Raw genomic sequence first — 26,383 nt, forward strand, 5'->3', positions numbered from 1 at the left:
AAGCACCTGACAAAACTTTCTCAACTTATCTTTAACTGAATGCAGTAAATGCTTAGCACATTTTTCCCCCTCCAATGCCTGTGTGCTCGTGTACCTGACTTTTTACCTCTTTGCTACGTGAGTCGACACTTTTTTTGTTAGCTAACTGAAGCCTGAGCCTTCACATAAACACCACCGGCGGCAGTCATTACACTAAGGAGGTTGAGGGTGGGCGTACATATGGTCATTGCTGTGTATTATCTACACATAACAACATGCTGATAGTTCACGGCTTGCCTGGTTCTCTTCCCAATAAAAACGCAGCTAGCTGACACCATGGATAATATTTGTGGCCCTGAACAATGGTGCTAAATCAAACTTTCAACATCATCTGCTTTAAAAAAAAATTCTTTGGAATCTAATTTTCTTGATGAGGTAAAAGAAAATCAGTCTTTGATTCGACTTCGACCTTCCTAAGCTTCGCACACCCCAACACTTTTAAATTACACAAGACGCAAAAACCCAACATAAACATCAGCTAACTTTCAAAATTTTGCTTTTTGAATTGCGTTTCTACCTTCTATGTTTGAAGAGAAGTGCTCTAAAAACTTTTAAGGATGCAGATGTAATATGTATAGAAGGCTATGATTTTAATTTGTCACACAGCTTTTTTACTTAATAAACTATTGCATAGTGAAAGCAAATAGAGCTTATAAATCAAATTCTAAAGAATTTCACATGCTTTCATTAAAAACATCATTTTTGATAAGAAGCCTAATAAAAATTTTTCTACAGTTTTGAAGTTTTATGTTTAAGTTTTGCGATTTCTTGAGACTTGTGATTTATAAACAATGGTAGTTTTCTTTAAATTGTTTCATTTTGTCCCATTGTGCTCTTACCATTCTTGCGACGTTTATAAACACAGTATTAGACCCATAACAAGATATAAACTCAAACATTGTGTAAAATTGTGACGTAAAAAATCTTTTCCCAGCCTTCTTCCGGCTGGATATGATGGCAGTCATTTATTTATGGCTTTTTCTACCGCCTCTCTTCTCATGAATTCCTATTTTCTCATTCTACTGCAAGTTCCCCTTCACTAGATTTAAACCTTCTAAAAGCTCTATATTCCTATGCCATTTAGTGGCTGGTTTACTACTTGAAATTAAAAGTAGACAGTGTGCTTGAAAGAAAAGGCATTCTTACTACTGCACATGCAGACACAATGCCACACCAACCATTATGTACTTTATTACAAACCTAAATGACAGATCTCGGTGATGCGGTGGTAAAACACAGGTCTCGTGTACCCAAGATTGAATTTCGGTCCGTCCATCATGATTTTGGTTTCCCATGATTTTTCAAAATATCTTCAGGCACATTCAGGGATTTTTCTTTACTATAGGCCTGTGATGCCCCAACTTCACTCTTTTAGACAGCCAACACATATAAATTAATATTAAAATTACGGATGGGCCAATAAAATCCTCAAATCTTCAAACACCATCAAATTCTTAGTATTCAAAGGATTCAATATTGGAGGGAAAAGATATGAAGAAATAAAGTAAATTAAAAAAATATTCAACACTGATAAACTCTAACGTTCACTAGGTAAATTTTTTCTTCATACCTATCCTGTTACCATTCCCCAAGATATTGTACTTTAAAAGTGTAATTACATAAATAAATTACAAAATTGATTGATTATGGAAACTTAGTTTGTGAAACAACCATTTAAAGGGTAGAATGTTTCAATACCATGTAACAACCCAGATTACAGCCTTCCCCATGCCATCCAGTAATAATCATTTGTTATAAATTTTTTGTCATATTTTAGGTTAGGTTTTCAAATGATGTAAAGTTTTTTTTTCTTTTTCAAAGTTATTGTGAACGTAATTCACCGGGTTTATTGTTTTTTAATTTTACAATTCATAAGTTTTTTTTTTGAAGTTTTTTTTTTTTTTTTTTTTTTTTGCGGTCTTTGTGTGGAAAGGCGTGCTGACGTAATTCTCCTTCATTTTTCCACGACCGAGGCTTTGTTTCACACGCTAGGCGTGTGAGAAACGGTCATAGTAGTGTGAGAGAGAGAAAATCACTGCGCCATGGGAACAGATATAAGCATTTCGTGGAAATTTCTGTTGCTATGCGCCGTGATTGGCTGAGAATTACGTCAGCGAGCCCAGGACACTGCCCGCACAAAGGGAAGGAAGGCTGTAATTCATTCATATTCCGAGCACTGGACTGGACGGTCGTTGTTCGGACACCGGGCCGAGCAGGTTGTGGTCGGGCAATGGCTCCGTGTTTTATCTTTTTTTATGTACTTATAATTAATATTTATTTTGTTTGTACGGAATACAGTGTGATTTTTTCATGAATAAAAAAAAGCATGTAATACATCGAACATTGAGAAAGAATTTTTTCGTGACATGCTACATAACCTGTATGTTCCACTCATTACCTAATTTTGAGCTAGCAGGAGGTGGTGAGTGGTGACATTTGGTGGCCCAACGTGTGGCTGGCACGGACTTCTACACACCCTGAATTCACAAAATTTTTGTAGAAGATTTTTTTTTTTAAATACGTCAAGAACTTCAAGCTATATACACATCCATTAATCATCGGCTGTGCTGTTTACCACCTGGCTGTTCCAACTAGTGCTTTGTCCACGCGTCGTGAAAACCACGAGAGACCGAAGCTGCGAGTCCCAGGGGTGTCCAGTACGCAGAACTTCGAGATAGTCGCATCGCGGAACTATGCAGAATTTAAAGATCGTCGCATCGTGGGACATCGCAGAACTTCGATCGTCACATCGCAGGACTACGTTGGAGAGAGTAACAAACACAGAAAGTCAACTAAGATCGTAATTTAGAATCTTATTTTTTTGTAACACTGGTTAAGTAGAAATCGTTTTATTTTGTTTCAGTGAAGTGTAAAACCAACTGAACTTAAATACAGGATTTTCCAGGTCCCCAAGAAATATCTGGTAATATGGAACATCCTGCAGGACCTATTCAAAGTGAGGTTATGGGGGGGTCAGAACAGATGATGCAAATGTTAATTGCCATACAACAACAAATTGCACAAGGGCAACAGGAAATCCGATGGGAATTGTTAAAAGTGAGAACTGAAATTAAAAATATGCATGCTAATGTAAACAATCACACTTCCACATGTGCATCAAGGGTTGAGAGCTGTGAATCACAAGTGGAAAGGGAGCAAACTAATTTAGAAACTTGTGAAAGGGAAGTAATGGTGTTAAAAACATATTGAATGTGGTGTGCATGATGTACATGAAAACATAAACATTGAGAATAAATTTGAAAAGTTTCGAGATAAAGTGAACAGGGAATGTTTGGATAATGTGGAGAAACATTTTTGTAAAATAAGAAGTATGCACATGGGGGGATCAAGAGTATGTGTAAACAAATGACAGAAGTAGAGACTGAGATGAAAGCGTTCTCAGAAAAACTTGAGGATGAGGTTGGCGAAGATGTAATCAAGAAATTGAGTTCTGCAGATTGCAGAGAAGTAAGAAAAGGAAATTTTGTGATAAAAGGACATAAACAGTAATGTGCCAAAATGTGGGCTGTGTGTACAGAATAGTTTACAAACTAAAATTTGCGCACTGATCCATGTGAGGAAAACAATGAAAGATGTTCAGGGGTTTTGTGTATACCGAACTATCGCCAAAATTGCAAACAGTTGTTTATGTGCACAGACAAAACTAATGAATGGTAAATGTAAAGGGGTGATACAATATGTGTTTGAATAAGAGCCTCTGGAAACAGTGTGTGTAGACTTGTTTGGCCCACTGCCTAGATGGAGGGGTGGAGTCAAATATAGTTCTGTTGTGTTCAATGTTTTTTTTTTTAATTTTTTGCCATTTTTTATGTTTCTTAGATTTTTTTTTTTGATACTTCGAATTATGTACATTTTAATAATGTAGGTTTCTGATAGTATAATATAGGAATGTAATATAAGATTTTTGACAGCAAGTTTTTAAGATGAATAATAAGGTTTTTAAAGAGAAGGAAGGCTGTACACATAAATTTTGAAGATAAATAACTATGTTAATGTGAATGTTTTTCGGTTGTTTTTAAATAACAATGATAATATATGTATAAATTCTTTTGAGTAGACTGGTACTAAATATTATTTGAAGAAATGCTTTACATTGTGATAATTTCATTGCACTTGGGTAATGTTTTGATTGTTTAATGTTGTGTCATGGGAAGAGGTTAACTGAAATTTATTATGAGTTATGTTTTCGGGAAAATGATACAACTTTGAAAAGGTTTAAGGTGCTAATTAAAGTGCCACACATTTGTAATGGTAAATGTTTGTTTTGGATTAAATGACAGGGTGTCAACATCCTAAATTAAAGGTATAAAATGTAACACTATACGTTAAAGAAAAACAGTCGTCTAGTTTTTAAGCTGCAGAAGCAATTGTGTGTTCATGATGGCCAGAGTTCAGGTGAATTTTTGTATTGCCCTAAAAAAGCAGAATATGTTTTTTTGTGTCGTGTGGTTTGTGAGGCAGCTGGGGGGGCCAAGAGGTTAATTTTAAATATGTTTCTGGCATGGTGTCCAATTTTTTTTTTTGCAAGGGTGCATCCCTTCTCCTTGGTCGCTCCCATCCTTCATCAATGTTAAGATTATGTGCTGCTGCTGAAAGGGGAGATATAGATTGAAACCTAAGGAAGGTCATGTGTTCATGTAATTTTTTTTTGAAGAAGAGAAGCATACGACTGAATCATAATGAAGTGCTTGTCATGCCATGACTGTAGAATTGTGTCAACTTGTTGTTTGTTGAAAATTCTTTTTGAGATAGTTTTTAAATTTATTTGAGCATGTTGAGTAAACCCATGACAGTTTAAAGTAGAATTTGTGAGTTTCGAGAATGTTTCCTAAGTGGCAGGGAAGATAAGTTTTTTTTTCTTTTTCGAAGTTAATGTGAACGTAATTCACCGGGTTTATTGTTTTTAATTTTAAAATTCATAAGTTTATTTTTTTAAGTTTTTTTTGTGGTCTTTGTGTGGGAAGGCGTGCTGACGTAATTCTCCTACATTTTTCCACGACCGAGGCTTTGTTTCACACGCTAGACCAGACGGTCGTTGTTCGGATACCGGGCCGAGCAGGCCTTGGTCGGGTAATGGCTCCGTGTTTTATCTTTTTTTTATGTACTTATAATTAATATTTATTCTGTTTGTACGGAATATAGTGTGATTTTTTCATGAATAAAAAAAAGCAGGTAATACATTGAACATTGAGTAAGAATTTTTTCGTGACCTGCTACATAACCTGTATGTTCCACTCATCACATAATTTTGAGCTAGCCGGAAGTGGTGAGTGGTGAGAACCATAGTTAATGTTTTTCATGTGCTGTACATTATTTTGTTTTTTAAACTCTTGACACCCAGATTTGAATTCGAGGGGTATATTTGAGGTACTCTCTGGGATTCAAATTCAAGATTCAAATTCAAGATTCAAATTCGAGAAAATTGGGTTTGTACCCATCACTAATTAAAATTTTTACAAACATTTTTTGCCTTATTATGTTGAATAAACAATAAATACAAATAATTTGCAGTAAAAAAAAATAACTATATTAAAAATATAAATTAGAACAATAAAAAAATTTAAACTCTAAGAACTATCATAAAACAATATATAGATTACAATAAAAATAAATAATATTTTTCAATATTTCTGTGAGAATACTGTTGTTGCTTCTGAACATCTTGTTACCACTCACCACCTCCGGCTAGCTCAAATTAGGTGATGAGTGGAACAAACAGGTTGCAGGTCACGAAGAAAGGAGAAAGTTATACACAAAGTTCGATGTATCACCTGTTTTATTTATGTAAAAATCACACTATATTACGTACAATAGAGCACACAAAAAGATTAAACGGTACCTCCATAAAGGAGAAAAACACGTAGACTTATTACAAATTACGTTATATTGCCCGGATAAGTTCCGGGCAGCGACGGCTGGACAAAACCCTTTGTGGCCTCGCTGTGGGCTTTGCCTACGACCACGGTCAAAAAAAATTCAAATTAATTAAAATGTTCGAAAGAAAAAAGGTTCTTAGGCGTCGCCCGGACCGTAGGCGCAAAGTTGTACTTCAATATAACATTACTAAATGAGGTGAGCCATCGCCTGACCACGACCTCTCAGCGCGGTGCTCAGACAATGACTGAATTTTAAAGCCTTCTTTCCCTTTATGCGGGCAGTGTCCTGGGCTCGCTCATGTAATTTTCAGCCAATCACGGCGCATGGCAACAGAGGCTGTACGAAATGCTTACTTCTGTTCCCACGACACAGCGATTTTGTCTCTTTCTCACACTCCCGTGACCGTGACTCACACGCCTAGCGTGTGAAACAAAGCCTCGGTCGTGGAAAAACGAAGGAGAATTACGTCAGCATGCCTTCCCACACAAAGACCGCAAAAAAAATACTTCAAAAAATAAACTTATGAATTTTAAAATTAAAAATAATAAACCCGGTGAATTATGTTCACAATAACTTCGAAAGGAAAATTTTTTACATCTAACCTGAAATTTGACAAAAAATTATTAACAAATTATTATTACTGGATTGTATGAGGAAGGCTGTAATCTGGGTTGTTACAATCTGCAAACTTTTTCCACATATATGCAAAGAATGATGGCTAATGTACACGATAGTGATACCTGGTGATGTTTATTTTTCGAAAGAATCTTTAAGCAGGCAGTACAAAATGACGACGGGGTGGATCCGGCCTGGCGACTGCCTGTTGACCATCACTGCAATGGGCCATGGCCAATTAATTTCCTGATTTGTGTTGCGTGTTTCCCTTTCTAGATGGCCTCACCGATAAGGGTTAGGCTCAATGCAACGTAATTAAAACCAGATAATAATAAAAATAAAATACAGCATTAGTAAATGTTGCAAGTTACTGTAAAATTTAATACATTCTATTATAAAATATTCTTTAATACTTTTGAATGGTAGACAAAGTTTACGCTCTAGGTAGAATTCTAAGAGATCAAAATCAAAATTTAAATGTTGCATTTTGCCTCTAAAAGCTTTGTGAATCCAAACAATCTACATATATCTTATCATAAGGCATTTTTAAAAATTAAATGTAGATTATGTACGACTTGCAAAAAAATTCCACCATAACATGAATTCCTTAGCACTTTAAGTACCATTCCTTACCGCAAAGGTTAACTGGTAGACCACGCCCCAGCTTGACTTGGGGTGCCATTTACATGGTTTCTGCTAGTCCACCAACAAGTATATCTCGGGTTTGGTAAATGGGTAATCATCTTTAAACTCTTACAGCCTTGTGCTACTATCTTGTGGCTGCTATGACAACTAATTGTAAATTCATTTAGAGTGCTGTCAGAAGGCTGCACCAGGGTCACTTTGCTGTGCATGCAGCATGCGCTAGTTATAATCACTCCGTGAAATAATCTGTGCTGTTTTTATGCAGAGGTTTTCAGTATGCACGTGATGTAATTATAATATTTGTTTTCCTGTATAATATGGAAAAATGGACAAGAGTGGTACCAGTGAAAAACTAAACAAAAACTTTATCGACTGTTTCTGAAGGCGATGCAGACGACTCAGATTTAGACCCGGATTGTTTACTGCCAAGAACAGGTTTGTAATTTATATTAACAAGTTTAGTTTATCTAAATTCTAAATATTTATTTTAAAATTATGTAAATAGTTACTTTTTTCCTTCAATGCATTTTTGATACTTTGAAAATTTACCTTATATTTTTTATATTATGTTCTAGATGCTGAATGCGAGGACACTGACAACAGTGAATCAGAAACTCAACATCCCAATTATTGTTAAGGTGAGGCTGCTTCTGGCCCTCCAGCAACAATATCCAAAAGTCAGGTGACTGTCAAAGTGACACTGCTCTTGGCTGGACACATGTAGACACACAACCACAGCTCCCAGTGTTTAAGGAACATACAGGAGTGACTGCTAATATTGACAGCTCTTCAACAACATTTGACCATTTTTAAATTTTTCTTCCTCATTTGATGATCAGCTGCTGCTGTTGATAAACTGAGGCATACAAAAAAGTTGAAACCTAATAGCTTGTTTTCTAAATGGAAACCAGTAAAACTATGTGAAATTTATCAATTTTTTTGCAATTGTTTTTCATGTGTGTCTAGTGAAGAAGAGTGATTTCAAGTAGTACTGGTCAACTAACGATTTTGTGTCTAGTCCTTTCCCAGCATCTATAATGAGTAGAAATTGTTTCTTTTTCCATTCTGTCAAAATTTTCACTTGAATGATAATAATACCTACATACAAAGGGGACAACCATATGATCTTTTGCACAAAATTTAGCGATTTTTTGATGATCTAGTTGAAACGTTTCCCATTCATTTGCACTTTATTGTAATCTGACAATAGATCAAGGCATGTGTTGCTTACACAGCCGTATTCAGTTACGTGTTTACAAGATAAATAAGCCGCAAAAATATGGTGTGAAACTTTTTATTTTATGTGACTAATCTGCCAGTTATGTACTAAAAATGGAAGTTTACTGCAGAAAAACAAATGAAGATAACAGCATAAATAAATGATAGAATGGATTATGGCTTAATGTCTCGACATTGGAGGCCATTAAAGACAATGTGGGCCAATGAGATGAGAATGGAGAACTGACAGAATGAATTCGGGAGAAGTGGGGATGGCAGTAAAATGGCAGGACCACTAGAAAACCCACATGCTTACTGCAACATTCAACATGTTTCCCACTCACGAGAAATACTGGTTCAACCCCACAAGGAATCTAACCCGGATCGCCTTGGTGGGAGATGAGTAATCCAACCACTCAACCACCATGTCCTCTTTATACCAAGTTACAGGCTTAAGCAAATATATTTTTAAAGAAAAATTAAAAATAAATTGCAGTAAAAAATGCAAATAAACAAATAAAATTTCCAAAAAAAGATACTTTGTTTGCATATTAATATGATGTTGATCCTTACCTGTTACGAAATTGCACAAGCTCTGCTTGGGACATAATGTGTTCCACATGGTAACTATCTTCTCTTATCATCAACATGGATTCCAAAATTCTTTTTATGGCCTCATGAAGATCAGAATCATCCTAAAAATGATATTTAAATCAACTACTACATTCATAACATTTAAGAATGTAGCTTAAAATTTTATGAAATTTTTTAAGTGTTTGGGAAACAAAACACACTAGAAACATTTATGAGCTAAGTAACTCTAAAAACCATTTCAAATAACGATAATAGACAGTTGATTGTCCAAATCTTTTTCATGAAAACTAGACTTTATTTAATAAAAAATAATTTTGATTTCATAATGTGGCATGTACTAAACATAAAATGATCGCAAGCTACGCAGAATGGCTGCTGCGTATGTCATTATTAGCAAATAACTGGGTCAGGTTCAGCATAATATATCGTTGCAGGACATTGTTTTAACGGCTTATGATAAATTGCAGGAGCGTATACAGAGAGAGGGGTGAATCCTGAATACTAAAAAAATGTATCATTGCCACCAACAATGGGAAAGCATTTGAAAGCAAACTGCGGCCAAAAAGATTGATTACCCACCCCGTCCCCCCTTTTCCAAGAAATTATGTGTATGTTCCAGAAAAATTATATGTTTAGTGAAGAAACACATAACTCAGAAATGCAGTTACAAATAAAGATTGTGCTGGAAATTTGGTATTTCGAAACTTTTTTTTTTTAATTTTATATAATTTTAAATTATTTTTGGAAATTTTATTTTGCTCTATAATTTGGTTACTAAAGGGCGATTTACTCTTTGTTAGGCTGGTGTACTCCCCTTAGTTAAACTTATTTCAGTAGTCTGAAGCACCTTTCCCAGAGACCTATAGGATCTTTTGCAGATCTAAGACTTTGTTGGCTGCCCGTTTGAAATTTCCCTCGCTTACAGGCACGTCCCAGGCCTGTAACGTTACTTCACTTCATGACTAAAACTGCACACAACAGCTCTGGACGAGTTGTTACCATTTCTCAGAGACGAGCTGACCATAGCCTTTACCATCACGCAAACGTCTTAGGTTCACTCCTTGAGAGTCACATCATGGACGCTCGTTCCCAGCGTCGTTGCACTTTTTTTCACCCCCCTCCCCTCTCGGTTCTAAGAATTCGCCTAAGACCAATGACCGGTCATAAACCCCAACAGACAGCGACCGTCTCCAAGGGCGACTGGCATAAAAAATGTGTGTGCCAAGATGGACCGCACACGACATCTAGCTGCAAACTCGCTAACCGCCCAGCCAACTTACCCTGTAGGCCGCCAGAGCGCAGCACCTGACTGCCCCTTTATTCCCTTGTTAAAGCAGACGCCTTGGGCGAGTCGATTCTTTTTTATTTCAGACACCCCTCAACAGGTAGCGCTAAGGCCGGCCAGTGCTACCAACTTCGAGACATCAGTCAGAGTTTTTTTATTTCGCCCACTCGGGGAACTTCGGAACCTTTCGGTCTGGACTCCCAGTCCCCCCCTCCACTTTTGATAGAACATTTACTTTTAATTACGAGACGGGGTTCTACGTGAGACACTTTGCGTCGCGACTGCAGACGGATTGTTTGCGATTATCGGCGAATCGGCGAGACTCTGCAAGACTTACATCCAACCGTAACCGGCGATGTAGTCGCTTAAATAAGGGATGCTATCCCTGTAATCTTTTTTTAAGTAGTTTAGTCCGTCTGCGTAGCACAACGAATAGTAGTTATTTTCTTTGAGTATTTTCTTTTTGAAATGATGAAAACGACCGCGCCAACCGCGTATTCGCGGGATCCAGTTCCTGGCTGGCGACGCATCAGAAAATAGAAGCCGACTTCCCTGTGTGGTGAGTGACTATCCGCAACTTTCCTCAACCTCCCCTTAACTTTTCCAGGCATTTTCTGCCCCGTATACTGTCTGTGTACAAGTTCTGATCAGTTTTGATTCGGACTGTTCGCGGACAGGGTCCGAGAGCCGGACGCCGAATTGGCACTTTCATCTCCCTTCCTCAACACCACACAGGCGCCCTGGCATCATGTTCCCGCGTGATCTCCAGGAAACGAAGCCCCGACCTCCGGTGCTACTGTGCCTTTCAACCTTTTTTGAACTTTCCTAAATAACGCCGTCAGACGCGGTTCATCATATAAACATAATTTCTGGACTTTAAATATATATACTGGGATAGTTTAAACACATTTGTATTTCTTATTGGTTTATGTATTTTTTTAATGAAACCTTTTAATAATTTAATTTACGGCTAGCCCATTGTACCGATACACGGCCCACATATAAATATATATTGTCAATAGAGCTTATTTAATTAAATATAAACTGTGTTTGAAGGGACCTAGTCAACAATGGTCTGTGGCAATGGTAAATATTCGACTTTTGAAGTGCTATTGTGACGGCGCATGCGCGCCAGCGCCAGGAGAATTAGCGGCAATCGGCAACCGACTGAACTTAAAAATGAGCCAATAGGAGAGGCCGCTAGGGACGCTCGGCGGAAGTATAAAAGAGCCTCCTGGCGATTTCTCGGGGAGTCGGTCCGCTGCACTGAGTCGAAGCACGTATCGCTCCGCTTAAGAAATTTTCGCTACCCGCAATTCCGGGCTGCGGAATCGCGATTTGAAGTTGAACATTCGGTATTATCAACATTTGGGACGGTAATTATCGAATTTATCAACGCGTCCGCGGTCCGGGAAACGACTTCGCGCGCGCCGGAACTTCGCCTGTGTGAGTGCTCTGGTGACTAAAAGTTGGGGTGCCTACTGGTGCATCTCAACGCACTTCCTGGGACAGCCATCACGCAGTCTGGAGACCGTGGAGCCAGCGCAGCATTCTCAAGGTAAGGCGCGGTCGCCTTGAGTCGGCGCCAGCGCATTGTTGGACTGCAAAATTCCCCTCATCCTACACGGTGATTCCAGCTACGAGACGTTATAGCAGAGACTGTGCCTCCTAATAGTAACTGTCCGCGGTCCCCCCAGAGGTCCTGGGGGTAGAAATAGCCTACCGACAGAGTTTAGCCCGGAGCAAACCCCACCCTTATTGAATGTGTAGGCGGCATCTACGTGTTGTGTCGGATACCAACAATAGAGACTGAACGTGAAATGGACTTTTGTCGAGTCGGGTGCCCTTCGTAACGTCCTGCAGTTTCAATAACATTCTTATTTTTTGCTAGTCACATTGTGTCTCAGAGAACTTTAGCCATTGTCAAGTATTTTATGTTATTGTTTTGCCTCAAATTCATCAATATTATTAAAATTTCTTTGAAAATCATATATTGTTTATTTGTATTACAGGTTAGTCTCCTTGATAATATTTTAAAGTTATGGCAAACAGGGCCAAGTAATGTTAGGCAATCGTGTATTGACAAATATCATCTACCATTCAGTCAGTGCTGTGTTTGTAAACAAACGAGGTGCTCATTTACGTTTGGGTCACTCCAATCCAGCATAACAGTTGTCTGTCGTCATATTATTATTAGTGTGTTATATCAGCACACCATATTTCTTTTTAAATATATCTGAGAGATAATTAATTAAGTAATTGAAATTGTATGTTAATGACTTTTCTATCTGTTATAAATTTTCCTTTAATAAATTTGACGTAATTATATTCAGACGGAATCACACCTTGTTTCTGTTCATTCCTAATAACAATGTGAAACCTGAAAGATCCCCAGCACAAGATTAACATAAAACCTATTGAAATTATGCCACCCATAATGAAAACATTTAGTATCTACAAAAAAGTACAGATGTTTCACAAATTATAAGCAGGATTTGCAGTAACAAATAAACATTAAGGACAAAATCAGTTAGGCATGTGCGAATACTAGTTTTTTGATGCAAAACGAATATCAAATTCAATGTTTAAAATAATTGTGAAGTTCAATCAAATTGCAAACATTGTTCTCAGCAAGGCTTTATTACACTTATTTTATAAGTACTATATTGAAGTACAAAAAAAATTATACTTCAACATTTGTATTGTTTGAATTGATTAATTACCGAATTGGGCACTCAATAACACTATTCAATAAAAATTATAAAAACCACATATAATAGTAATATTAAGCTTTCATAAAAGCATACCCGAGTGCCACATTTTATTTTTTAAAGTAACCATGTTGTGATTAACAAAGATTTCGGATATTTCAAAAACAAAAATACTTACGAATTTTCAAATGTTACATCAAGTACTAAAAAATATAATAAAAATAGTTATAAAATTCATGTTGATAATTTTATTACACAAAAAGCTATCCCAATATTTAAAAAAAATGTGAGAGAATATTCAGTACTCGCCAGTAATGTGTAACATCTAACCTCAGTAACCAGCAAATTCATGTGTTTTCATGTTGCAAATACACTTGTAATACAAAAATAGGGGCTCTGACACAAAAATTTAAAGTATATTCTTTAAAATAATGCACAGCATGATAAATATACGCAAATTGTGTTTTCAACTACATTTCTGGATGAAAATCACATATTTCCACACACGCCGCTAGAATTCGCTGCTGGAGCAGCAAAGTCGACTATCAAATCATTTAACTTGCAGAGAGAAATTTTAAACTATTTAATGCAACGGCTCCGATAAAAGCAAAAAAGACTTGAAAAAAATACTAAACCCTGGCTTTGGATCTAATTTTCAACAAAGAATTTTATTAAAATACTGTTCAGCTTGCTTAAATTCAATAAACAGTTAATACAATACAATTTCTCTTTGTATTTGTGAACTTTGATTCTAGCCATCCACCACTGATGGCAGCACCGTGGTTGTTAAACATTTCCTTTTCTTAAGGCTCGGTCTTATAGCAGATATACAATGGGAAAAAGTGTTCATTTTGCTGCACTATTAGCACAGCTGAGAAACATCAAAAAGCATCAAATAAATAATCTACAGCAAGACGACATTATTGGCATTGGTTGCATTATAAAAATTAGCGGCTTAACGGTTTTTAATAAGTTTAAAAAAATATTATATTTGTTAATTTTTTAATTATCAAAAAAATTGTTAAATTTTAAAATACAGCTATAGGAAATCTTAGGACGATATTAAATATATATACATTTGTGTACATTTGATAGATGGTTTGCTTATAAACAGTGTTTCAAATATTTATATTTAGTTCCAGGTTCAAATATTTATATTTAGTTCCAGGTTCGACTACCATGTAGCATACAGCATGACTGCGAAATTTGTGTTATAAACATCACACACACCACAAATTAACTTACGAATTCGATAAATAAATTAAATAAATAATAATGGGCACACAATTTGCTTTTCTCCACGACAAACTGAGTTCAATTCCCGGCGGTATTAATATTGGTGCTCCATTTCCTCTTCGCTACATTGTTGTTGTCACATTTAACCAACTAAGCACAGCTCAAATCTCTAAGTGAATTGTTATATTCTTAAGCATTCTCTGGTACAGATGATCTATAAAACGTTATGATACTTTTGTTTCCACTTTTTTTACAGGCGGCACTTATGGGCTTTTACACAAGAAAGGTTATTTTCATCGGTGTAAAAAATAAGTTTTGCACAATTTGCACCAGAGCTGAATCAAGAAAAACACCACCACGTGATCACACTTGCAGCAAAAATTGGAACCAGAGCTCCTCAAGTATGGAAGAAGCTATAATTGTGGAAGGATTTTTGTCTAGCGAGGCTATTCATGGGGTGAGGTATGCAAAACTAGTAGCAGATGGTGATAGTAGTGTTTATAAAAGAATCCTTGATGCAAAACCTTATAAGAACATTACTGTAGAGAAAATTGAGTGCAGGAACCATTTGCTGAGAAACTATTATAACAAACTGAGAGATGTAAAAATTAGTGATGGAGGTCGTTATCCAGTGAGGCTAAGGAAAGTCGTTGGGGCTAGCATTATGAGACTGAGGGCTGCAGTTACGAAGGCAGTACTATACAGAAAATCTGAAGATTTGCAATAGAACGAAAAAGTAGATCAACTGAGGAAAGATATTTTAAATGGAGCTCAACATGTCTTTGGAGAGCACACATTATGTAATGAATGCAACTATTTTTGCACAAGCGAAAATAAACAAAATGAGATCAATATAGTTCCTGAACTAAATAAATATGGCCTGATGGAAAAGCTTGAAGTGTCTGCCAGATATCTAAGTCGCAATACTTTTAGTCTCTTGCAAGATGGAAGGAAAAAAGGGACAAATGATCAGGATTATGGAGCAAATGCCCAAAGACCAGATATGTCTGCTGAAGACTACGAGAAAGAGAAGTTAGAGTTCCTTAAGAGCTTAGAAAAGACCAATGAAGAGAGAAAATCACTGGAACGTCTTACGGTTATGCAGCGACACAGTGGTGAATGGATAGAACAGAGAAGAAAACTGTTAACAGCTTCTCATTTGGTAACCGTCTGCAAGAGAAAATCAACTACAGGATGCGAGAATCTTGTTAAAACAATCATTTACAGTAATAATGTGCTTGTGCCAGCAATGCAATATGGTCAGGTACATGAGCAAGATGCTATTAAGAGATCTTGAAAGAAAGCAGAATATCAAAATTACAGAATGTGGGTTATTCATTGACAAAGATATTCCATTCATCGGCGCTACTCCTGATGGCATAGTAGGAAACGACACCATTGTTCAAGTTAAGTGTCCTTCATCTATTGTTGACATGAAACCTGAAGAAGCTATAGCATTAAATAAATTGCAGTGTATAATTAAATCCGAGAAAGGTTTCGAAGTTAACAAAAAAAGCAATTATTACTACCAAGTCCAAGGTCAGCTTCACATTACCGGAACAAGGTATTGCCTTTTCACAATCTGGACAAAGAAAGGAATACTGGTGGTACGTGTTGAACGAGACAATGCTTTTTGGAGCAATGTTATGGAAAAGAAGTTAAAAACATTTTACTTGAACTGTCTACTACCAGAGCTAATTGATCCGAGATACACGAGGTCAATGCCAATCAGAAATCCGGATTACATTCTAAAGGCTCAGACTGACCGAAAAATGGCGCTACAGAAACGGAGCTGACCATATCAGCAGATATATTCACATAACAGTGTAAAAATTATAAAACTATTGATAATGTTATAAAGTTCTGTTAAATAAAAGTTTTAAATATGTCGGTCACAAATTAACGGAATACTAATTTTGATGTATTAATTATGCTAAGTAATCTGTCTTCAGCTTATAATTCAGTTCGTAATTTTTGTGCATGCTAAAACAATACTGAAATATATAATGTATTTAGTTTGACACAAAATTTTGGTTTATTGACTGATACTAAATGCACATTTTTTTTTGTTTGAAAATATAACATGACAAAAACACTTTAAAAAAACGCAAAACATTTATGTGTATGAAAACATTAACAAAATTAATCATAACTTTTAATGTACATTTATTGTTATAGACATTTTGATGTATTGTAATTTACAAGTAATTTTTTTATTTTCTAAGAATTTATGTATCTTAGCTGAAATGCTTTTTTTCCACTGTACAGTGTACACACACACACACACACACATGAACGTTGATCCTAACTGTACTATGCTTGTGTGTTAACCCAATTTGTTTTGTAAATATATTGTTATGAATTTGTAGGAATATAGTGTACCATTGTGTTATTAGGCCCCTACATGTCTACAACCCTACCGTAACATTTTTATTGACTATGGATTTTGTTTGTCTAAACTGTTTCTCAAGCAGAATTGATATGTGTAGAAAATTTTTATATATCTTTGGCTGTACTACTTATAGCAGTAACAACGAACTTACTTCTTTGTTATTTTAAGTCGAACATGATAGGTCAACGTAAAGCAGAATTCAAGAAATTCAGTGTCACGGAGGAATTCAATAATATATATATATAAAACTTAAATTAGAAATAAAAACATCTTCAAAACCCAAATTTTTCATTGACTTACTTGAAAACCTTACAACGCAAAATTTATGTAAGTAATTTAAAGTCTTCTTAATGGCCGAATTTGACGTGTTATGAAAATTACATGACAACGGTACAGTGTTTTCAAGAAATGCAGTGTGTTTATGTGTAACAACATGAGTGATGACCATGTGTTACCCTTTTCAGAATATTTGTGTTCGTGTAAGTGGAAGCAACTCAATCAAATTAAATTTTTTTTTAGTTTAACAAGGAATAGTATTATGGACCCCTATCTGATATTACTGTCAATATACCAGCTGATTTGCTGTTTGGCAGTGGTCAAAGTAATCCTCGCACTTACAGATTGTAATGTCTAGAGTAAGAATGCAGCGCAAGGCTAGCAAAACCAATTCTTATAAACACCATAATTACTGAAAATAAGATGAATTTCAATTTTTTCACCCCAATATGTTATTGGAAAACTATTTATACTGATACGCTTATACATAGCTCTGAGATATAAAAACAAACCAGCTATAAAACCAGGGCAGAATCCTGTGTTACTAGGTCTATATAAACTAATATCAAAGCAGAACAGAATGACACGCAGACACCTTCTGACTGGCGCGGTGTGTTATCGATAGTGGCCGTGACAGATCACATGTCTGAAATGTGAGGCTACTGACCCTAGGCCAGACGGAAGGATTTTCCCTCCCGGTCGCCTGTGAGATAACAACTTACAGGAAGGGAGAGGGAGGGTGCAGTCCATAAATAGCGGTTCAATGCATAAGCGAGGGCTGAGGGGTAACCAAGGAGCGAAGGAAAACCTACCTCCCTCACTGGTCTAGAGAGGGGGGTAAGGCACTGTGTTGTGAATTCTGCTCATCTTTCCACCTCTCAACGGCCAGAGTGCCGCAAGGCCAATTTCTCAAGACTGAGACCGAGCCTTAACCTCCGTCATATTCACAAAATGATTGCCACCAAAGCTGTACACTGAGAGCTAAGATGTTACACATCAGAAATTATACATGTGAAGTTTTAACAGGGCTTGGTCAACAGAGGAGGAGGGGGGGGGGGGGGGCTGCCCCTTCACCGGTAAGTAAACTTAATCCCACTAGAAAAATTATTCAAAAATATCACAATTTGTTCTCCTTCCCCTTAATCAGCAAACCAGAATATTTGGCATGTACTTGAGTTATGCAAATGTTACATATTCAAACATTTTGTACATTATTAATTTTAAAATAATGACTGAAATTATGTATTACAGTTGAACTATTTTGCATACAAAAAAAGGACACACATTAGAAGTTAAAATTCTGGCATTACTAAAACTTTAACCCAAAACATTTTAAACAAACATAATACTAAGTATATGTTTATATTTTGTATTAATGTGGCTGACCATACCACTTCTTCACTTTAGTTATGTTAATTTTCACTTGCAAAATTAAAAAGCACAATTTCGAAATTGGAAAATTTTGGCTTATAACTGAGGAGCAGTGAATATTATGCTTCAATGTTTTAAAGCTTCACAACGAATGCAAAGCTTAACAACAAATGCAAAGCTTCACATCAGCTGCAAAGTTTTACATCACAACAAAAGCTTCAAATAAAACAAATAGCAAATTTTGATTGAGTCGTTTGGTCAAAGCTTCGCACAGGCCTAAAATCAGTATAAAAGAAACTGGGTTGTAGCATCAGACTTAGGGCTAATTGGACTACAATTAGCAATAGTGATCAAAGTACCAAAATCACAAAGTGAGATAAGATAATTTACAAACCATATCATAAAATCTGTGCATAAGCTGAAAGCAAATAAAGTAATTATTTACACTTAACTGATCAAGTCGTCATTAAATTACACCTTGCTGGAAGTACAGAGGATGAAAAATCCATATTTGAGTTTCGACACTCCACTTTTGGTCTTCACAGTTCAATATTAGGCTATATACAGAGCAAAATAAAGCCACTATATTTTACCATTTACAATATGGATGATAATTTAGTACCTACTGAAAAAAAAATTCTATCAATACTGTTGTTAAATTAAAAATGATATAATAAAACTCGAAACAAAATTTAGTTTTCAGTACTTGACAAAGAAGACCATTATTTATTAATATAAATGGTTTAAAAATCTTTTATTTTGATTACTCAGCTAATCGTAAAAGCTAATAAAGTAAAGTTATCTACTTTATAGCAGCAAAGGTTTACTATACTGTTGACCTAATAGCCTACATGAAAACACCCAAAACACTTTTGACAGTAATTGTTGCTATATTGTTTTAGTTTAGTTATTAAAATAAAAATTTTCATACCTCACAGTTGAACAAATTTCTCAAATACACCCAGGCCTGACTCTGCCACTGGAAACAAGGAAATTAAATTATTATTTAAATACAAAATACACCACCACCACTGTTTGATGACTTTGGAGTAAATTACAGCAAAAGCACTTTTTTTATGGCACACTCAGGATCACAGGCATGCCAGATTAGCGAGTTTTTCAGAACAGGTTTTAATATAGTTTTAATGGGAATACCATGAATAAACAAAAATCACAGATGATCTGCAAAGTTAATGTATATTGATACATAGGCCTAATGAAGAATTTAATCACACACTGTTGAGATATTCATTATGATAGATAAGTGGTTTCTTATGGAAATGTTGAAAAAACTTGTTTGTAAAACATTAACTTATTCAAACACAATACTTATTAAAAAAAATCATTACTTTAGAAGGACATACGGTATACATCTAGCATCATCAAAAGAAGCATAAACACGAATTGTGACCAACATTTAGCAAGCCACCAGCCTGTTGCAAGAAAATAAGTAATTTTATCCTTAAAACTATTGTTTGTTTTTTTAGCCCCATGTCTTCTGTACAAAAAGATAAGCTCACCAGACAAAAAATTAGTCACCCACATAATGTTTCAAACGGACAGTGATCGTCAACATGGGTAGATGTAAGGATGCGACAGAGTGGCAAAAATGGGCAATCATGTTTGGCCGCGCCCATGACCTTACAGTCCGTAAAGTTGCTGGATTCGTTGGTGTTTCACAGCTGTCTGTTCAACATGTTTACAAGCAGTGGTGCACTACACGTAGCCTCGAAACACGTCAGAATTGTGATTCGAAAAAGATCCTAACAGAGAGACCAAAAACGTGTACCCCTTCCACGCCAGAAAGGAATTTTTGCAGTCAGTGAATGAAGGTCCATCCGAACCTGTTAGCGAGAGAATCATCCTGAATGTGTGCAAGGTCAGGTTCAAGCCGGATGTGGGTCTGTGATGTTATGGGGATTTTTTTATGTCACGGATCGGGCCCTCTCACTGCAGTGACCACTAACATGAACCAGGATGTTTATTTAAAAATCTGAATGGTCAGGTGTTGCCTTTCAGTCAACATCTGCATGTTGAGTATGCCACAATTTTTCAAGAAAACAGCAAAGTTCATCAGGCTGGACGCATATGTGACTGGTTTTATTAACACTCCCCCACTCTATTACATCTCAATTGGCCTGCAAAATCACCTGTCTGGAACTCCATTAAAAATCTGTGGGACATGTTGGAACAGCGTGTGAAACTCCGACATCAGCATTCCCGCGATTTGATGGAATTGCATGATCAAATACTCAGTGAGTGGCTTAACATGGATGTGAAGTACCTGCACCACCTTAGGGACTCACTTCCTAACCGAATAAAGGCGGTTATCAAGTCCAGAGATGGAGTTATACGGTATTAAATGATGCTAGTAATGATTTCTCCAGGGGGAATAAGATTTTGTCCGGTGAGTTTATTATAAAAGGGCCTATTAAACATATTGTTGTTACAAAAAAAACCTAAGCATGATAACCAATACGTAATTAAGTTTTAGGAAAAGTGTGTGTAAAATCTTTCATAAGCTTTTAATATAAAATTTATACAAATTGTTATTAAAATATAAATTTATTTAAGTAGCTAGCTGTCTCCTGAATAAAACAATAGCATAAACAATTAGAAGTTTTATTATTAAAACGTGAAATAATTTTGTTAAAGTCATTTCTTTGAATATCATATTACCACAGATAGGGATAGTTAATGTTTTGTTATTGCAAAAATTACTTATTTCCATCACCCGAAAAAACATAAGTTTTAACGATGAGCACAGTAAGTTTAATTTTAATGGTTCCTTACAGTGAAGCAGAGGAATATTTTATGTAGATAAAAATTTATTTCAGTAGATAATCGTCTTAGGAATAAAATCATACCCCAAAATCACAAAGCAATAACTCAAGTGTAAAAAATAAGTGGAAACAAATCTGTGCCTGACAAACTTCATAATTATGGCAATTAATTTTAAGCATCCTTCAAATGGCTATTTGAAACTTGAGTATAGCCTTGCATGTAGGCATGAAGGTATAAAGAAGATAAAGTGAGACTGCAGAGAGACATCCAGGTAATTTCTAAAAGCAAGAGGAAAAAAGTGGCGAATATAAAACAAGCACATAGTGCCACAATATCTTCTAGGCGAACTTTGTTACCTTGAGTCGTGTAAGGTCAAAAAAATGCCTAAATCCTACAAAAAGATCCAAACATGACCAGTTCGATTGGTGCCTGATTAGGAAACATGCCAAATTGGATTATTGAGTGCTAACTAAAATAAAAAAACCAAATATTACAACCTATGTACAATTATTACATTAAGTATGTTATTTACAGTAATTCAAATATAGAACATAAATGACTTATATTGTAATAATTTTAAAAAATGGTGTGTGTACTTAAGTACACGCATCAGAAGTAATACTTCTTTTTGATTTACGACACAGATTTTTTGAAATTTATGGGAACGTTACCAATAAATATAAAAAAAAACTAGGAAAAAAAACTGAACTCCAGCTTGGACCTGATTTTTGACAAGGAATTTTATTGAAATATGGCTACTGTGCTATGAAGCCTGACAGAATATTGTAAGGAGAATATTATAATTGTTGTAATGCCAGTATCCTTAGGTTTTTTAAAACTTGAAATTACTCTCTACTAAGACAAATATATTCCAGGGTAGTTTCACTACCATAAAAGTTTCATTTGGCACACCAATACATTTGATATGTCCCCTAATTTTTATGAAAGTGACTATATATGGGGGGTACATGTTCATACATGTGGGTCCGCCATGTTCCTGTGAAAATTATGTTGCATGGTGCGTGCGCATCGAAAAAATTCACTCAGCATTTTTCCAAAAATTGCCTAAAAACATTTAACTACTACCAATTCTACTTCCTTGCCACACGTGATTTTGAGAATTTAGTGATCAAAGCCACAAAATTCAGTGAAAGGTCTTTAATATGGCATGTTTGGAACCATGGCCATGCCGGATTATCAATCTCCATTACAGTTTAACTGGACTAACCAAGAAAAATTAATATACAGTACAATGGTACTCAAAACAAGTAATATTAAGCTCCTCAATAAATAGAAAAGTCAAATTAAATTAATTTCTCTGATCTATGAACTTTGGTACAAATTTTTTTCAGGAAAAATGACATCACTTGAATGTCAAACATTAAATTGCTGCTTAATTGCAGCTTTTAATTGATATAACATGCAATTTGGTGCTATACTGTCAACTGACATGCTGTTCGGTGTTATTTCAGTTTTATCGCAATTCACTGTATAATCGTGTTCTAACTACTACTCATAAGACACAATCTTGTATTAATTTATCTTGTCTGATGCCAGGCAGGTGAAATAAATAATTTTATTTTAAATTTTAAAAAATCTAATGAAGTGTACAAACTATAAACAAACATTTATTTACTTGCTAGAGACTGATATGAGTACCAGCAAAATTAAAACAACTTTAAAATATACAAAAAGGATATCTTTAACTACCAAAGTTGGGATGGATTATCAGTGTCTCGGAAAGAAGTCCTCAGGGATAGTGGCTGTGATGAGATACCAACCCAGAAGCAGAATTGAGTGACCCCTCCTCAATTTGAGTGCTTGATATACATATATGTGTATTGAGTTGTGGAGGGATAAGACTGGTTTAAAAAGGCTAAGGGTGTTGGCTGGTCATGCTAAATGGCACGGCAGTCATGTGACACGGAGCACACTGGGTTGGGCCACCAGAGGCAGTGATGAGATGCCCAAAATTTCAGATTCGTAAAAAAATGTAACACATAGTTTTGACATCACAGGTATGTAAATATTAAAGAACCAATCAATTAAAATAATTGTTAAGTGAGTAGGCTCACAAGCTCCACACAGGTAGTTAGGGGTCCAGCCAAGGCACTATCTATAATTCCATTAATTTAAAATCATGAATAAAAATAAAATACTCCCAGAAGTAAATAAAATGTAAAGCAATAGAAAATAACCAGAAGTGCCAAAAAGTGCTAAAGAGCATTTATTGTATACTTATAAAAGAATTAATATTTATGTAACTAAAAAGTAGTGTAAAGTAGACAAAAAGTTAAAAAAAAAAAGAAGAATTCCTACTCAAAATAGAAAAACTGTAAGACCTATAATGTTGTTTAAATTACAATAAAATTTACATACCTGATAAGCTGCAGAAAAATATGTTGGCTTATCCTCATTCAAGTCACCAGCAAATATAATACTTCCATTTAATTCTTCAGAATCCACAATCCCAATTTCCTTGAAATATCTAAATAGTTCACTCCTCTGAAGAGGAGAAAAAAAAAAGTTCATGTTGCAATGCATTTCAGAATTAATAATTTCATTCATTCACTCCTCATTCATACAATCATTCATTGTGGATAAGAGCAGACACTGATGCAATTGGACTTCGTACTATAAAAATAAACATAATGTATTTAAAAAATAATACAGACATACATACAATTTAAAACTACATGGTAAAAAATTGCAAATACAATTTTCCTTAATTAAAATGTTATTGTAAAATCTAAGCATACAAATACACAATGAGTTTAATATATCCTATTATAATTTACAATTACATTATCATTCATAAAAAAATTTATTTACATTATCAGTGTTAGAATACTTTTTCAGCCCTAAAATTGTAATGGTCAGAAAATTAAAAAAAAATATATTAAACGTTAAGTGGTTGTGATTACGTTAAGTTGATATAGTACATTGTTGATTCATTTACTATATAATTGAAAAAAATTACTACACTTTTTTTAGCATGATTTAAGCTTACGTGAATATTTTCTTTTCTCTTGTATTGTGACTGTGGATTTGTGTTCTTAACTGCCACTGGCTATCTATAGTTTTACGGACAAATATATTTATTGACAAGCTTGCGCACGCGTGTGCGTGTGTGTGCATACACAAAGGGAAGGAAGTATTAAACTTCACACAAAGATGGGTGCATGATATGATTGCTAATGCATTGTGCTCATGTGGCATGGCTCATTAACACAATCCCAACACCCCAGGATGACTCAAATTTATGAAGAAAAATGTTACAGCTGGGTCATTCCATGTCAGTTCATCCAGGGCATGTAACCCATGTTTTTTGATTTTAATAAAAATTGGTTCAATTGTTAGGTGACAAAAGGCCACTTAAAATCCAAAATTTTAGATTTTTATCTCAAATACTTCCTGAGAAATCGAAGGTTCCTTTGCGACCATTTTTGGCCTAAAACAGGTTGTAATGACAGCATAAATTGGTCAGTATCTGTGTTTCCTTGCTTTGTATTTCAATGTAATACCAATATTTCAGAATAAGAACACTTATCCTTATGTAAAATTCTCTAGAGAATTCAAATTTTGCCACCAAATTGCTATATCTAGAATGGTTTGTAAGTTATAACAGAATTATTAACATGACTGATGTTTCATGTATCATCTGCATCCTTTATTACAAAATAGACTGTATCTCAAAAGGCAGACCTCACAAAAAAAATGAGCTTGGTACTATGTGAAAGAGGAGGAAATTTTCTATAAGATACATTAAAAAAAATAGTGGCTTTCTGCTGGAGTGTTGAAAAACAAAATGAAAATGACTTGGTGATGTAAATGGGGCCCCTAACAGAAGGCAGCCAGAAGATGGAAGCAAAGAGGATCAAATATAAGGGTTGTGTATGTCCCATATTTTCCGATACTTGCTCTGTTCCTCTTGGCATTGGTTTTTTTTTCTGCTTCCTCAGAGGCAGTTGAGAGATAGGCCTAATATCTGGGCTGTCACAGCAAATGCAGTATAGAGGCCCATGAACAGAGGGGCAGAGGGGAGGAAAGCAATAAAGATAACGGGTCAGAGATAAGGCGTGTGTCTGCCACCATGCAGACTACACTGTGTAGGCCAGTCTTACTGCGCTGCCTGTGTATAATATTAGTGGAAAGTCTTAGTTCATTATAAGTTGGATGAGAACTACATGGCTATCAGTACTACTAAACTAGAATTATGTTCTGTTGGGAATGATATGCATGAAGAATGCCATAAAGAGTGTTATATTAAAACAAAGGGAATCAAAAGATTGGAATCACTTTCCAAAGATATTCAAACTCTTCTTGTGCTGAGTCAGGTATTTCTAAACATAATCTTCACACCATATGTTTTCATCACGAATTGTTTTATATTAAGAAGTATGAAATGTTTCAGACATCATGTTGTGATCCTATAAAAGTGCATAGTGTTCCAGTTAAGCATTCTTTGCGCACAATCTCTTTACAGTGCTACAGAAAAGCAGCAGACAAGCGAATTAATTTAATTCCTGGTAAAAAATTATGCTCCTCATGTAGGAATAGGTTGTATAATATTCAAGTAGTAGGTGCACAGGTATCTTCAGAATCATCTGAAAGTGACGTTGCAGAGGGTTTAGAGATTCAAGCATCAAAAGAAGAAACCCATTGCTTACTTGACAAAAGTTTGGAATATTTGCAACAGTCACCAATAAAACTGCATGCTGTACCACAACATGCAAAAGAAAAATATGGGAAACGTAAAGTACAAGAGGTATCATCAGCTGTAGCAGACAAAATATCTAAAGTATTAGATGTACAGCTTCCAGCCACATCAACTAGTGAAAGTACAGAATTACAGAGGCATGAAGTGGAAAAAAAGGCTGCCGATTTGGACCGTTTGGTAACTTTAATAAAGCAAAAGCTGCCCACAATGAATAGACAAAGAAAATTACAAATTCTTACCCTTATCCCTCAATCATGGTCCAGACAGAAGGCAGCACAAGAATTTGGTGTTTCTGAGTACATGGTAAGACATGCAAGACAACTTACACTGGAAAAAGGAATCTGCGCATTAGTTCATCCCACAGGTGGGAAGAAGTTACCTGAAGAAACTGTGCAGGTCATTCAAGATTTCTATCAAGATGATGAGTTTTCCAGGGAAATGCCAGGAATGAAAGATAAAGTTATTATATCCAAAAATGTTTACAAACAGAAAAGACTTTTGCTATGCAACTTGCATGAGCTGTATTGTTCTTTTAAGGCAAAATATCCATCTCTCAAGGTAGTGTTTTCAAAGTTTTGTACGTTGCGTCCTAAATGGTG

General features: G+C 35.5%; 1 protein-coding gene across 5 annotated transcripts in view; it reads right to left on the bottom strand.

Annotated features, from left to right (window-relative positions):
* The window catches only part of LOC134529504 (uncharacterized), a 69,850-nt gene that overhangs the window by 28,544 nt on the left and 14,923 nt on the right, over positions 1–26,383 (bottom strand). For 4 of the 5 annotated variants that reach the window (XM_063363654.1, XM_063363656.1, XM_063363655.1 and 1 more), the window contains exons 2-4: positions 23,444–23,569; positions 19,212–19,259; positions 8,989–9,110 (exon numbers count right to left, since the gene is read on the bottom strand). In XM_063363654.1, the coding sequence (XP_063219724.1) occupies positions 8,989–9,110; positions 19,212–19,259; positions 23,444–23,569 (296 nt within the window). Of the gene's footprint in view, positions 1–8,988; positions 9,111–19,211; positions 19,260–23,443; positions 23,570–26,383 lie in introns of those variants that run through there. The other variant, XM_063363657.1, reaches the window with a different exon arrangement.

This window comes from Bacillus rossius, chromosome 2 (genome assembly GCF_032445375.1).
Source record: "Bacillus rossius redtenbacheri isolate Brsri chromosome 2, Brsri_v3, whole genome shotgun sequence".
Taxonomy (NCBI): domain Eukaryota; kingdom Metazoa; phylum Arthropoda; class Insecta; order Phasmatodea; family Bacillidae; genus Bacillus; species Bacillus rossius.